At 38.1% G+C, this 15062-nt stretch overlaps 1 protein-coding gene across 1 annotated transcript; it reads left to right on the forward strand.

Annotated features, from left to right (window-relative positions):
* The first annotated feature begins 731 nt into the window (after positions 1–731).
* On the forward strand, positions 732–2392 carry LOC127148977 (uncharacterized). Its single transcript, XM_051083415.1, has 2 exons — positions 732–1684; positions 2368–2392. The coding sequence occupies exons 1-2, from the start codon at positions 996–998 to the stop codon at positions 2390–2392; spliced, it is 714 nt and encodes a 237-aa protein (XP_050939372.1). The 5' UTR covers positions 732–995.
* The last annotated feature ends 12670 nt before the right edge of the window (positions 2393–15062 follow it).

Consider the following 15062-nt stretch of genomic DNA (forward strand, 5'->3'; position numbering starts at 1 on the left):
AGCCTATGGCGGAACTGTGATATGAATGTCGTTGGGATGTGATTGATGTAGACAGTTTAGTTTGGACTGAGGGGTAACGGTTAGCTTCATCTATGGGGTAGTGTGCCTTACGGATATGTGCATCCTTCGGGAGCACTAGACTGATATGTGCATCCTTCGGGAGCACGAGACTGATATGTGCATCCTTCGGGAGCACTAGACTGATATGTGCGTCCTTCGGGAGCACTAGACTGATATGTGCGTCTTTCGGGAGCACTAGACTGATATGTGCGTCCTTCGGGAGCACTAGACTGATATGTGCATCCTTCGGGAGCACTAGACTGATATGTGCATCCTTCGGGAGCACTAGACTGATATGTAGGGTACCCCCGAATAGGAAGTTAACTGTTGTCCCCTAACGGGCCCAGTAGTGGGTCCCTTACTGGGTATGTTTATACTCACCCTTTCTCTTCTTTAACTTTTCAGGTAGGGGTACAGCGAGGGGCAGACCGACGAGAGGCAGGAAGGATGCGTGAAGGCCATATGGACGCGTCCGGTTTTCTTAATCGCTTCCGCTATGTATTTTGTCAGCATATTTTGACTTGTGATTTTGAACTGGTGCCTTGATATTTTTATTTTGTGACTCTCTTGATTTATTTAAAATAGGGCCCGAAACTGTCTTTTGTAAGATTTCTAATGTTTCAATGAATCGTAACTGGTCTGTTTTAAATTTTATGTTGAATGGTCGAGTTTTGGTATTTGGTAGTGACCTCAGCTTAGTCCGGAAAGTTGGGTCGTTACAGTTGGTATCAGAGCCTAAGTTTTAGGTTCTGTAGACTGACTTATAATGTGAGTCTGTGTTTTGTGTCCTTATGGCTGAAACGATCCTTGCCGCTCGTCAGGTACGCTCTCATGAAAGTATATGTATAACTCTACATGCATTACCTTACCTAAGTTAAACTGCAAATTCAATTACCATTTATGACTAAAGGAATCGTTTGGTGGTTGTTAGGAAAATGCCACCAAGGAGAGGTGCACGTAGGGGTGGCCGAGGAGGCCGAGGAAGGGGAGCAGGACGCGTTCAGCCTGAGGTGCAGCCTGTAGCCCAAGCCCCTGACCCGGCTGCGCCAGTTACTCATGCGGACCTAGCCGCCATGGAGCAGAGGTTTAGAGATATGATTATGCAGATGCGGGAGCAGCAGAAGCCTGCCTCGCCAACTCCGGCGCCAGCTCCAGCGCCAGCTCCAGCACGAGTTCCTGCTCCAGCTCCGGCTCCAGTACCAGTTGCGCCCCAGTTTGTGCCGGATCAGTTGTCGGCAGAGGCTAAGCATCTGAGGGATTTCAGGAAGTATAATCCCACGACGTTCGATGGGTCTTTGGAGGACCCCACCAGGGCTCAGATGTGGTTATCGTCCTTGGAAACCATATTCCGTTACATGAAATGCCCTGAGGATCAGAAGGTTCAGTGTGCTGTTTTTATGTTGACTGACAGAGGTACTGCATGGTGGGAGACTACAGAGAGGATGCTAGGTGGTGATGTGAGTCAGATCACGTGGCAGCAGTTCAAGGAGAGTTTCTATGCGAAATTCTTCTCCGCCAGTTTGAGAGATGCCAAGCGGCAGGAGTTTCTGAACTTAGAGCAGGGTGACATGACCGTGGAGCAGTACGATGCGGAGTTTGACATGTTATCCCGCTTCGCTCCCGAGATGATAGCGACCAAGGCGGCCAGAGCTGACAAGTTTGTTAGAGGCCTCAGACTGGACATTCAGGGTTTGGTCCGAGCTTTCAGACCTGCTACTCATGCCGATGCACTGCGCCTGGCAGTGGATCTCAGTTTACAGGAGAGGGCCAACTCGTCTAAGACCGCTGGTAGAGGTTCGACATCGGGACAGAAGAGGAAGGCTGAACAGCAGCCTGTTCCAGTGCCACAGCGGAATTTCAGACCAGGTGGTGAGTTTCGCAGCTTCCAGCAGAAACCTTTTGAGGCAGGGGAGGCTGCCAGAGGAAAGCCGTTGTGTACCACTTGTGGGAAGCACCATCTGGGCCGTTGCTTATTCGGGACCAGGACCTGCTTTAAGTGCAGGCAAGAGGGTCATACAGCTGATAGATGCCCGTTGAGAGTCACGGGGATCGCGCAGAATCAGGGAGCAGGTGCTCCACATCAGGGTAGAGTCTTTGCTACCAACAGGACTGAGGCTGAGAAGGCAGACACAGTAGTGACAGGTACGCTCCCAGTGTTGGGACATTACGCCTTAGTTTTGTTTGATTCGGGTTCGTCGCATTCTTTTATCTCTTCCGCATTTGTGTCGCATGCCCGCCTAGAGGTAGAGCCCTTACACCATGTTCTATCAGTATCTACTCCTTCCGGGGAATGTATGTTGTCGAAAGAAAAGGTGAAGGCATTCCAGATTGAGATATCAGGCCGTGTGATTGAAGTAACGCTGATAGTTCTGGATATGCTGGACTTTGATGTAATCCTGGGTATGGATTGGTTGGCCGCTAACCACGCCAGTATAGATTGTTCACGTAAGGAGGTAACGTTTAACCCTCCCTCGATGGCCAGTTTTAAATTTAAGGGAGGAGGGTCAAAGTCGTTGCCTCAGGTAATCTCAGCCATCAGGGCCAGTAAACTGCTCAGTCAGGGTACTTGGGGTATCTTAGCGAGTGTGGTGGATACTAGAGAGGCGGATGTATCCCTGTCGTCAGAACCGGTGGTGAGGGACTATCCGGACGTTTTTCCTGAGGAACTTCCAGGGTTACCTCCGCACAGGGAGGTTGAGTTTGCCATAGAGTTGGAGCCGGGCACGGTCCCTATATCCAGAGCCCCTTACAGAATGGCCCCCGCAGAACTGAAAGAACTGAAGGTACAGTTACAGGAATTGCTTGATAAGGGATTCATTCGACCGAGCGTGTCACCTTGGGGTGCGCCAGTCTTATTCGTTAAGAAGAAGGACGGATCGATGCGTCTGTGCATTGACTATAGGGAGTTGAACAAAGTAACCGTAAAGAACAGATATCCCTTGCCCAGGATTGACGATCTATTTGACCAGTTACAGGGAGCCACAGTGTTCTCTAAGATTGATCTTCGGTCGGGATACCATCAGCTGAGAATTAAGAATGAGGATGTACCGAAGACAGCATTTCGTTCCAGATATGGACACTACGAGTTTATTGTGATGTCTTTTGGTTTGACGAATGCTCCGGCAGTGTTTATGGACTTGATGAACAGAGTGTTTAGGGAGTTCCTAGATACTTTTGTGATTGTGTTTATCGACGATATCTTGATATACTCCAAGACGGAGGCCGAACACGAGGAGCATTTACGTATGGTTTTGCAAACACTTCGGGATAATAAGTTGTATGCAAAGTTCTCGAAATGCGAGTTTTGGCTGAAGCAGGTGTCCTTTCTGGGCCACGTGGTTTCTAAGGATGGAGTCTCTGTGGATCCAGCTAAGATAGAGGCAGTCACCGGTTGGACCCGACCTTCCACAGTCAGTGAGGTTCGTAGCTTTCTGGGTTTAGCAGGCTATTATCGACGGTTTGTGGAGAACTTTTCCCGTATAGCTACTCCTCTTACTCAGTTGACCAGAAAGGGAGCTCCTTTTGTTTGGAGCAAGGCATGTGAGGACAGTTTCCAGACCCTTAAACAGAAGCTAGTTACCGCGCCGGTTCTTACGGTACCTGATGGTTCTGGCAGTTTCGTGATTTATAGTGATGCTTCCAAGAAGGGTCTGGGTTGTGTTTTGATGCAGCAGGGTAAGGTGGTCGCTTATGCGTCTCGTCAATTGAAGAGTCATGAGCAGAACTACCCTACACATGATCTAGAGTTGGCAGCAGTGGTTTTTGCTTTGAAAATATGGAGGCATTATTTATACGGTGAAAAGATACAGATATTCACAGATCATAAGAGCTTGAAATACTTCTTTACTCAGAAAGAATTGAATATGAGACAGCGAAGGTGGCTTGAGTTAGTGAAGGATTACGATTGTGAGATACTGTATCATCCAGGCAAGGCAAATGTGGTAGCGGACGCTCTTAGTAGGAAGGTATCACATTCAGCAGCACTTATTACCCGGCAGGCCCCATTGCATCGGGATCTCGAGCGGGCTGAGATTGCAGTGTCAGTGGGGGCAGTTACTATGCAGTTAGCCCAGTTGACGGTACAGCCGACCTTGAGGCAGAGGATCATTGATGCTCAGAGTAACGATCCTTATCTGGTTGAGAAACGTGGCCTAGCAGAGGCAGGGCAAACGGCTGAGTTCTCGTTATCCTCTGATGGTGGACTGTTGTTTGAGAGACGCCTCTGTGTTCCGTCAGATAGTGCGGTTAAGACAGAATTATTATCTGAGGCGCACAGTTCCCCATTTTCCATGCACCCAGGTAGTACGAAGATGTATCAGGACTTAAAGCGGGTTTATTGGTGGCGTAACATGAAGAGAGAAGTAGCAGAATTTGTTAGTAAATGCTTGGTGTGACAGCAGGTTAAGGCACCAAGGCAGAAACCAGCGGGTTTATTACAACCCTTGAGCATACCGGAATGGAAGTGGGAGAACGTATCCATGGATTTCATTACCGGGCTACCGAGAACTCTGAGGGGATTTACAGTGATCTGGGTTGTGGTGGACAGACTTACTAAATCAGCGCACTTTGTTCCGGGTAAATCCACCTATACTGCTAGTAAGTGGGCACAGTTGTACATGTCTGAGATAGTGAGATTGCACGGAGTGCCAGTGTCGATTGTTTCTGACAGAGATGCCCGTTTCACTTCCAAATTTTGGAAGGGTTTGCAGACTGCTATGGGCACGAGATTGGACTTTAGTACGGCTTTCCATCCACAGACTAACGGTCAGACTGAGCGTCTGAACCAGGTTTTAGAGGATATGTTGCGAGCGTGTGCATTGGAATTTCCAGGTAGCTGGGACTCCCACTTACATTTGATGGAATTTGCTTATAATAACAGTTATCAGGCTACTATTGGCATGGCACCGTTTGAGGCCCTGTACGGCAAATGTTGTAGATCCCCGGTTTGCTGGGATGAGGTAGGTGAGCAGAGATTGATGGGTCCTGAGTTAGTTCAGTCTACTAACGAAGCGATTCAGAAGATTAGATCACGCATGCATACCGCTCAGAGTAGACAGAAGAGTTATGCAGATGTGAGGCGGAAGGATCTTGAGTTTGAGGTAGGGGATAAGGTGTTCTTAAAGGTGGCACCTATGAGAGGTGTCGTGCGTTTTGAAAGGAGGGGAAAGCTGAGTCCCCGTTTTGTTGGGCCGTTTGAGATTCTGGAGCGGATTGGCCCTGTAGCTTATCGCTTGGCGTTGCCTCCATCACTCTCGACAGTCCATGATGTGTTTCACGTTTCTATGTTGAGGAAGTACGTGCCAGATCCATCCTATGTAGTGGATTACGAGCCACTAGAGATTGATGAAAACTTGAGCTATGTTGAACAACCTGTTGAGGTGCTTGCTAGAGAGGTGAGGACGTTGAGAAATAAACAAATTCCCCTAGTTAAAGTCTTGTGGCGGAATCACCGGGTAGAAGAGGCTACATGGGAGCGTGAAGACGACATGAGATCCCGTTATCCCGAACTGTTCGAGAAATAAAACTTTCGAGGACGAAAGTTTCCTAAGGAGGGAAGAATGTAACGCTCCGAAAATTTAAGGTAAAATTTTTCTCGTTTTATGTAGAGTGCAAGTGATATAATAATAATATAACATTAATTATATTATTATTATTAATATTTATTTTATTTGTTATAATATTAATATTATAATTATTATTATTAATTAATATTATAGAAATATTATTATTTCTAAAACAATAAACATTATTATTACATAATAATAAATTATTATTTATTTAATATTAATATTATTAATATATTAATATTATTACATTATTATTATTATTAATTATATTATTATTATTATTATTATTATTGAATATTATTATTATTATTATTATTATTTAATTTAATATATATATATATATATAAGAAAAAAAAAAAGAAAACCCTAACTTACCGTGCGCGCCGCCTACCCCCCCCCCCCCCCCCCCCCCCCCCCCCGTCGAAATTTTCTTTTCTCTTCCGCCTTCTCCTTCCTCACGCCGCGCCACCGCCACCCGAGCCATCCATCTTCTCTTCTCCTTCGCCTTCTTCTTCTCTTCGGCTTCTTCATCCGGCACTCAGACGTCGCCCCGCGCGTTTTCGTCGGCCGTCCACTTCGGTGTTCGCACATCACCGGCGGGAGGCATCAGCGACGGCCGTCCCCGACTACCCTTCTTCTCAGTTCCGCGTGCACGGCCAGCCGTCGGCCGTTTCTGCCTCGGTGGTAAAACGTCAGCCGTCGTATTACCGTCGTCGACGAAAGAAACCGGGCAAAACATCTCTGCCATCGCCGCCGCGTTCCGCCGCCGGGAGTGTGAAGATTAAATCGGTTCCAAGCCAACCCGGCCCGGTTCCAAGCCAACCCGACCCGGCTCCAAGCTGACCCGACCCGAAACCGTTTCCAGCCGAGCCGAGCGAGCCGCGTGAACCAAGCCGAGCCGCGAGCCGAGTGAGCCGAGCCGCCAGCCGAACCAAGCCGAGCCGCGAGCCGAGTGAGCCGAGCCGCGAGCCGAACCCAAGCCGAGCCGCGAGCCGAGTGAGCCGAGTCGCCAGCCGAACCAAGCCGAGCCGCGAGCCGAGTGAGCCGAGCCGCGAGCCGAACCAAGCCGAGCCGCGAGCCGAGTGAGCCGAGTCGCGAGCCGAACCAAGCCGAGCCGCGAGCCGAGTGAGCCGAGCCGCGAGCCGAACCAAGCCGAGCCGAGCCGAGCCGAGCCGAGCCGAGCCGAGCCGAGCTGAGCCGAGCCGAGCCGAGCCACCTAAGCCTTCTTTCCTCCACTTCGGTTCACGGTGAGTCTTCGGTAAGGATTGTTTTGATGAATTCCCTAATGTTACCTCGTCCGATTCGAGTTTGAATGTTGGATTAAGATGTGGCCCTACTTTTCTCCCTTGAAGGTAGTACAGAGTTGACGCTTAAGTTCTCGGGTTCCGCGGCAGACCTGATTGGAGATAGTTTCCTTTCCTTGGGTAAGTCAACGGATAACCTTTTAAAACAACTGCTACTAACGTCATCAACTAAAACCGTTGTGTTTTCGTTTAGGTTGATCTGTTGAGCGTGGATTCAATCGAGGGGCATAACCGAGTATCAGGTAAGGGTTTTCCTACTACTGGACCCCGAGTCCAGGCTGATAACGTAGTAGTTCACAGGGAATTACACGTTAGTGACTGTACTGAATAACTGTATGCGTGTTGGCTGTTAAGTACTGATATTATATTCTGTCTGATGTAAATATACTGTGACTGATAATTGTGGATTGAGATTTTATGTTGATGGACCTTGAAGTTATGGTTCAGTATGTAGTAAACACCGGTCTGGATGTGGTTCATGGAATTTGGACGGGGATGGACCGTGAGTCCGGTTTTGGTTGGTTAGTTGATTGGACCTAGGGTTTTTCCTTATTGGTGTGCGAATCGGTAATGCATATATCAACTGAGGGTGTAGATGTTTAAACTTATACTATCTGACTGATAAAGCCTATGGCGGAACTGTGATATGAATGTCGTTGGGATGTGATTGATGTAGACAGTTTAGTTTGGACTGAGGGGTAACGGTTAGCTTCATCTATGGGGTAGTGTGCCTTACGGATATGTGCATCCTTCGGGAGCACTAGACTGATATGTGCATCCTTCGGGAGCACGAGACTGATATGTGCATCCTTCGGGAGCACTAGACTGATATGTGCGTCCTTCGGGAGCACTAGACTGATATGTGCGTCCTTCGGGAGCACTAGACTGATATGTGCATCCTTCGGGAGCACTAGACTGATATGTGCATCCTTCGGGAGCACTAGACTGATATGTAGGGTACCCCCGAATAGGAAGTTAACTGTTGTCCCCTAACGGGCCCAGTAGTGGGTCCCTTACTGGGTATGTTTATACTCACCCTTTCTCTTCTTTAACTTTTCAGGTAGGGGTACAGCGAGGGGCAGACCGACGAGAGGCAGGAAGGATGCGTGAAGGCCATATGGACGCGTCCGGTTTTCTTAATCGCTCCCGCTATGTATTTTGTCAGCATATTTTGACTTGTGATTTTGAACTGGTGCCTTGATATTTTTATTTTGTGACTCTCTTGATTTATTTAAAATAGGGCCCGAAACTGTCTTTTGTAAGATTTCTAATGTTTCAATGAATCGTAACTGGTCTGTTTTAAATTTTATGTTGAATGGTCGAGTTTTGGTATTTGGTAGTGACCTCAGCTTAGTCCGGAAAGTTGGGTCGTTACATAAAAATTAATAATATGGTTATTTTGAAATAAAAAAAATGAATAAAATTGTTAAAATCTTCAACAAAATTGTTAAATCCCGAGATATTAGATAGAGGTTATGATAGGGATTGTATACGTTATTAACACGTCGAAATTAATTACAGACTCATAAGTGCATATCACAAATTAATTACACTAAATAGACTTTTGATAAGAACGCATATATTGAAATAATTACAGTTTGCGAATGTGAGTATTTTTGTATTGTATGAAATACCATGCATGTGTGCCACTCTCGAAATCATGCTAGTTAGTACGTTATTTCTTCAATCACATGGACATCCAATTATAGACGTTAAATCAATATTAATAGAAATTATAAATTAATTAATATTATTCAGTCAAATGAACATGTTTTGGTTTAAAAGTCTTTCTAAACACAATTGATTATATATATATATATATATATATATATACAATGCTATAGAATAAGTTAATTTGAATTGGTTATATATTACAATTTGCGAATATGAGTATTGTGGTATTGTATGAAATACCATGCATATATGACACTCCTGGAATCATGTTAGTTGGTACATTATTTCTTCCATCACATGAACATCCAATTATAGACGTCAAATCAATATTGATAGAAATTATAATTTAATTAATGTTATCCAATCAAGTAAACATGTTTTGGTTTAAAAGTCTTTCTAGACATAATTGATTATATATATATACACACAGTGCTATATCTTTAGAATAAGTTAATTTTAATTTAATAAGAAACTTTGAGAAACAAATAGGCAAGTTCTCACTTAAACAAAAAGGCATAAAAAATTGATAAAAGAAATAATAATTTGGTTATCTTGTAATTAGTAAGATTGAATAAAATTGTTAAAATATTGAATCAATTAGTTGAGTCTCGAGATATTAGGAAGAAGTTATGATATGAGTTGCTATATCTTTACCACATCAAAAAAGAATTAAAGGCTCATAAATGCATATCATAGATTAATTACTGTATAGATGAAATAATTATTGTTCGAAAATATAAGTATTTTGGTATTTTATAAAATACCACGCAGAAAATAATCAAAAGAAAAAGTAGTTTTGCATTTTCCAAAATGATTCCCAAAAACTGCTATATTATTGTTATTCCAACCTTGAATGCAAAACAAGACTTAAATCATGTTCGGAAAAGAGAATAATGAGATAAGCCCAATGTTCAATGTGTAAATAAAATGAAGCCCATTTCTATTGAAGGGGCAGCCCACAGGCCCGTTGATTGGTGGCCCATTGACGCTTTAAAGAGCTTTGGATGTCACTAATCATTTGGCGGCCCGATGAAAGTGAGCCTAGTTGACCTTTATCTTTGGATTTTCATATGAGATACGAAAGCCAAATATAACAATCATATTCAAATATTATATATAATATTACAAATATTCTCAGATCTCGGAGTTACAAATTCATCCAATAACCTTCCCCATTAATTTTTATAACTTTTCTTTTGTCTCTTATTTATGTTTGAATTTGTAACCATTCTTCTTACAACCCTGTAAATAGAGGTTGTAAAGATCATTTATATACATACCACAATTGAGTTCAATTATCTTCTCTTTTTTTTTTCTCTTCTCTATTCTTCTCTTTGGTTGTTTTATTGTTTTTTATTTCATAACACGTTATCAGCACGACTCTTTACTATTTTGAATGCTTTGTAGAAATTGATTTTGATTCTTGTTAAAGACCGACTAGAATTATCTCCATAGTTTTTGAGGTATTTAAAATTTCGTTCAAATATGGTGAGTATTTTGATTTTGAAGATTTTGTTGTATATTTATGTATTTGGTGTATTGATCATCGTTAATCTTCTCAACACCATCATTCATATTTCTTGAATTTAAACATAAAGTTGAAAGAAGATGAATTTAAACATTTGATAACTAAGTATGCAATATATGTTAATTATGAATTGTTTGCTAAAATACATTTGTTATTTGTTTTACAATTTGATTTGATCAAATCGAAAAACTTTATTCATATTTTCATATGTTTGACAAAAGTTGTATGTACTTTATCCTCATACTTTGATAGAAAGACTAAATAGAAAAATATGCAATTGCATAGAGTTAATGAAAAAACAATCTTTTATTGTTGGTTTCAAGTTATGTATGACATTTCATGGTAAAAGTTTGTGATGTTAAATTTTGGGTGTGCGAGATATGTATATCATGACATATATATGTGTTAAATAAGTATATATTCAAACTTAAATTCTATTTGAAATATATGTATATATATGTGTGGGTTTATTTTCATATATGTTGAGAAATAAAATTTATGTTTGAGAAACTTAAATAACTTTGTTTTGAGTGATCTAATTTTGAGTGATTCAAAACAGAAAAGATATTGAATATCAAGTATTTCTTAACTTTAATTTTTTTGGTTAAATCTTATAGATTTGTCAAATATGCACATTTTAGATGTATTTTATAAATGTTCTAATGTTATTTAGATTAAGGTGGTAAATCATGCCTTATTTTAAATATATAATTCTTATATTTGAAATATTTGATTGAGACGTTTTCTAATAAGTTTATATTTTCTATATCTTTAAATATACTTGTTATATATATAGAAAATAAAGTTAAGATATTTGTTTTCTTAATTGAATTGCATTATTCTTAACAAAAATTGTGATAATATTTCTTTTATTTTTCAAATATGAGAATAAGTATTCAATATTAACTTTAATTTTATTTGCTTGTCATGTTTTTATCGAAACTTGTTTGATTGTTGAATATTTAAATTATTCTCATGTGAACCTTGTGAATCTTACAAATTTTATATGTAGTAATTATATATATTTGATTAAATTCTTTTATGACAAAGTCTATCAAAGTTATGTATAATAGTTAATTACTTATTAAACTCAATGTTGATTTAATACACCTGAAGTTGCATAAATCAGTTAGTGCTCATTGTTTTTGCCGTGCACCAGTAGTTGCACATATCAAAACATCCTTGCTTTTACAATAACAATTTGAGAGAGAAAGTTCGAAACATTATATTATATATTGAGCATATGTTTCTATATATATATATATTCTATATTAAATTTCGATCGAATAATTGAATAGCATTCTCTAAAGTGAATTTTACAATATTTAGTATAAAATCGAAATTATGTTAATAGAGAAGAAGTGGTTATTTGATTAGAACCATACATATTTATACGAGAATTCTATTGTCCAAATATGTATTGGAAAAGATACAATAATCTTGTACTTGTCATACATTAAGAGTCTATTTGAAAAATTAAATTTTTTAACAATGAAAAGGAGAACGATGTATGAAAGAAAACGTTGAGAAATTATCTGTATCTCTCGAAGAGATCATAATTTTTATTTTAACCTTATAAATATGATATTATTTGGATATCACAGATTACTTACAATCTCCTGAAAAGATGACTATTTTTTTACTCGTTTATATATATATATATATATATATATATATATATATATATATATATATATATATATATATATATATATATATATATATATATATGAAATATTTGGATTTCCTTTTAATCTCTTAGAGAGAATAATAATAATTGATATTTATTTGTTGCATATAGTACATTTATGCATATTATACTTAAAACTAAACAATACATCTTTAAGATTTGATAGTCTTGATATACTTTACTATCTTTGTAAATTTATCAAAGAGAAGTTTAGTAAATTGGAAAGGTATATTTTGTAATCGATAGCATATCTAAAAAGATTGACTATAAGAATAATATATGATATGCATATATTATATACAATCTTCTGCAAGTAGATATATAGAAAATTTGTCTACTTTTACTTCTCAATTATATTACACACACATTCGTGTAATTGATATATATGCAACAATGAACCTGAAGTTCATTGATCCAAAAATAATTTTATTTGACATGAGAGTCATTTTGGGTCAATAATGAAATTAATATATGATTGAAAATATACATTGGCATCCATTTAAGAACTAGAAGATTCTTTCATGTAATAAATTGTCAAGGGGTTTCTTGTTCTCAAGAGGTTAATTATCAAACTCTCACCAACGAAAATTGAAATTAAAACTCTTATGCTTTTGGGAAGAGATTCATGGTTTATTAATTCTTGTTGGTGCATCCTTTTGATGGTCATAGATATACTTATTGTTTTGATTTAAGAATGCTAGTGAGTTTGCATCCCAAACATTTGATAATTGATTGAGATAAGTGAACGAACGTCTTGTAGCTTATGTTTGAATAGAAAAGCCTCTAGATCTGTATGAGATCATGTTTAAGATGATGGAACAATTAAACTTCAGATGGATGATATATTTACCATGCAATTTGCTAGTTCTCATTAATGAGACAATTTTTCCAACATTAGGGGGAGAAATTAAGAAAATGTTGGAAAAATAAATTGAATGAAATGCATAAGTATTATCTCATTTTGATCATCATACAAATTACTTTGAACTAGAAGTTCAAAAGATATCTCATTTGGAATAAAATGATATCAAATCAAATGTAGATGCATTTACAGAACATTTATAATTGTAAGAAAGTGACCGAGTTGTAGTAATTACAAAGATATCATCTAAGAATGATATCCTAGTGCAACAAGTTGTCAATACTACACGCTTGAAGCATGATAGACAAATATGAGTTCCAAAGAGAAAGATCCTTGAAGAAGAAATAGTCAATTGATGCTCAATTAAGAATAAAGATATTCTAGAAGAAATCCTGAATATACTCATAAGAATCTTAAAGTAAATAAGGATAGTAAAGAGATCTCGATAAAATTATATGTCATGACAAGAAATGAAACCATACTTAAATAACTTGACAACACTTTTGCATACAATGTTGCTCATGATATTATTTATGAAAATAAGTAATATGTACTTAGACATATTGAACAATGTTGCGACAACACATAAATGATTGGCTTATGTGAAAAGAAACAATCTAACCAAAATAAACTTATATGTTTCAAATTGTGAGAACTAGTTAGACATTTAGAGAATGTCAAACATGCAGAATACAAGTAAAGTATTTGTAAGAAAAACAAATAGAAAGTGGGACAGGTTCCATAATAATTATTGCAAAGAACTGGTATTGGTTACGCGAGAGATACATAGTCTCCTATGGTGGATACAATAACATGAGATATCTAACATATCTTAGTGTATATGCAAAACTTAACATACACCTTATGGATGTAGTCGTTATACATAAATTTATTAATAATTCTGTCCCTGAAGGATTAAAGTTTATAAAATCATACGATTCAATAATAAGAGAGTTATAAAATATTCCAGACAAACATCATCATCTCTTATTACATTTTTGTTGATACGAGCTGGGTATAAAAATAACCCTATTTGTCCAATTTGATGATTTAAGTAGAAACTCCTGAAGAGATTTTAAAGACAATATAAGTTCTCTAAAAAGAATTTGTGATTATACGTTTTGTCTTAACTTGTAAATAAAACATAAAGTAAATGAAGTTGAACTAGTTATATCATTAAACTTTCCTAGGGTGGTTCATTCACTTGGCTATGTGGAAAAAAAAATTATATCATCTGGTATCAGAAAGATAATGAAGATCTTGAGGCCTCAAAGAACCATAATTTTGAGAAATAAGTGCACTTATATCTTTACTAGTTTATCCACTATCTGTGTAATATCTTTAGTAATTTTGTTACATAAAAATAATATTTCTCCAAAAATATTGAAGTAGAATTAAACTATGTTATGTTTAATTTTATAATTATTAGCTAACTGTAATTTATTTTATTACAATAGATCTAATTGTGATCTAGTTGATTATGAAGCAAGTTATTTATCTAACCCATGCGAGCTAGATCTTACACGAGTTACTTAGTACATATAGAAGATTTTTTATATTATGGCAGCTTATGAAGCATATCAGAACAACTACTTTAAATCATGCGATATTGATGATGTACAAGACTAGCCAATAGTGTTCTTCTATGAAGACAAAGCATCAAATGATGACATTAATATTCAACAAAATTCTTCAAAAAACAACCTGGTAGACTTATTTACAAAGGCAATTGCCACTCCGACATTTAAAAAGCTTAAGCATAACATTGAAATGTGACAACTTAGAGAATTCAAATGATGTACTCATGAGAGGGAGTAAAAAATATTGCATTCTTTCTTGACTATGGTTTTTTCCATTGGGTCTTCGTAGCAATGTTTTTAATGTGACAATTATTAAAGTATATAAAACGATGTACTCTTTTTCCTTCATTAGGATTTTTTCCCACCGGGTTTTTTTCCTAGTAAGGTTTTAACGAGGCATTTATTTTATATAATATGGACATCTAAAGGGGAGTATTATGAATATTCTACATATTATTATTAGATGTTCATATCCTCCTTCGGTTACAAATTTATCCAATAACCTCCCCCATCAATTTCTATAACTTTCCTGTCCCCTATTTATGTTTGGTTTTGTAACCATTATTCTCACAACCCTATAAATAGAGGTTGTGAGATCATTTGTATACACACCACAATTGAGTTTATTTGTCTTCCCTTCTTCTCTCTCTTCTCTATTCTTCTTTTTTGTTGTTTCATTGTTTTTTATTTCATAACATATAATAATATTTTGTAAAAAATTATAAATATAGTAAAATCTGTCAAAATCTTTAAATGATAGAGTCTATCACTTGCAAATAATGGTCTATGAATGATAG

This window comes from Cucumis melo, chromosome 4, assembly GCF_025177605.1.
Source record: "Cucumis melo cultivar AY chromosome 4, USDA_Cmelo_AY_1.0, whole genome shotgun sequence".
NCBI classification, from domain to species: Eukaryota; Viridiplantae; Streptophyta; class Magnoliopsida; order Cucurbitales; family Cucurbitaceae; genus Cucumis; species Cucumis melo.

Coding starts and splice junctions, on each gene's coding strand:
- LOC127148977 (XM_051083415.1), top strand. CDS start 996: ATGCCACCAAGGAGAGGTGCACGTAGGGGTGGCCGAGGAGGCCGAGGA. Junction 1,685..2,367: donor TTATCCCGCTTCGCTCCCGA/GATGATAGCGAC, acceptor TGTTGTCGAAAG/AAAAGGTGAAGGCATTCCAG.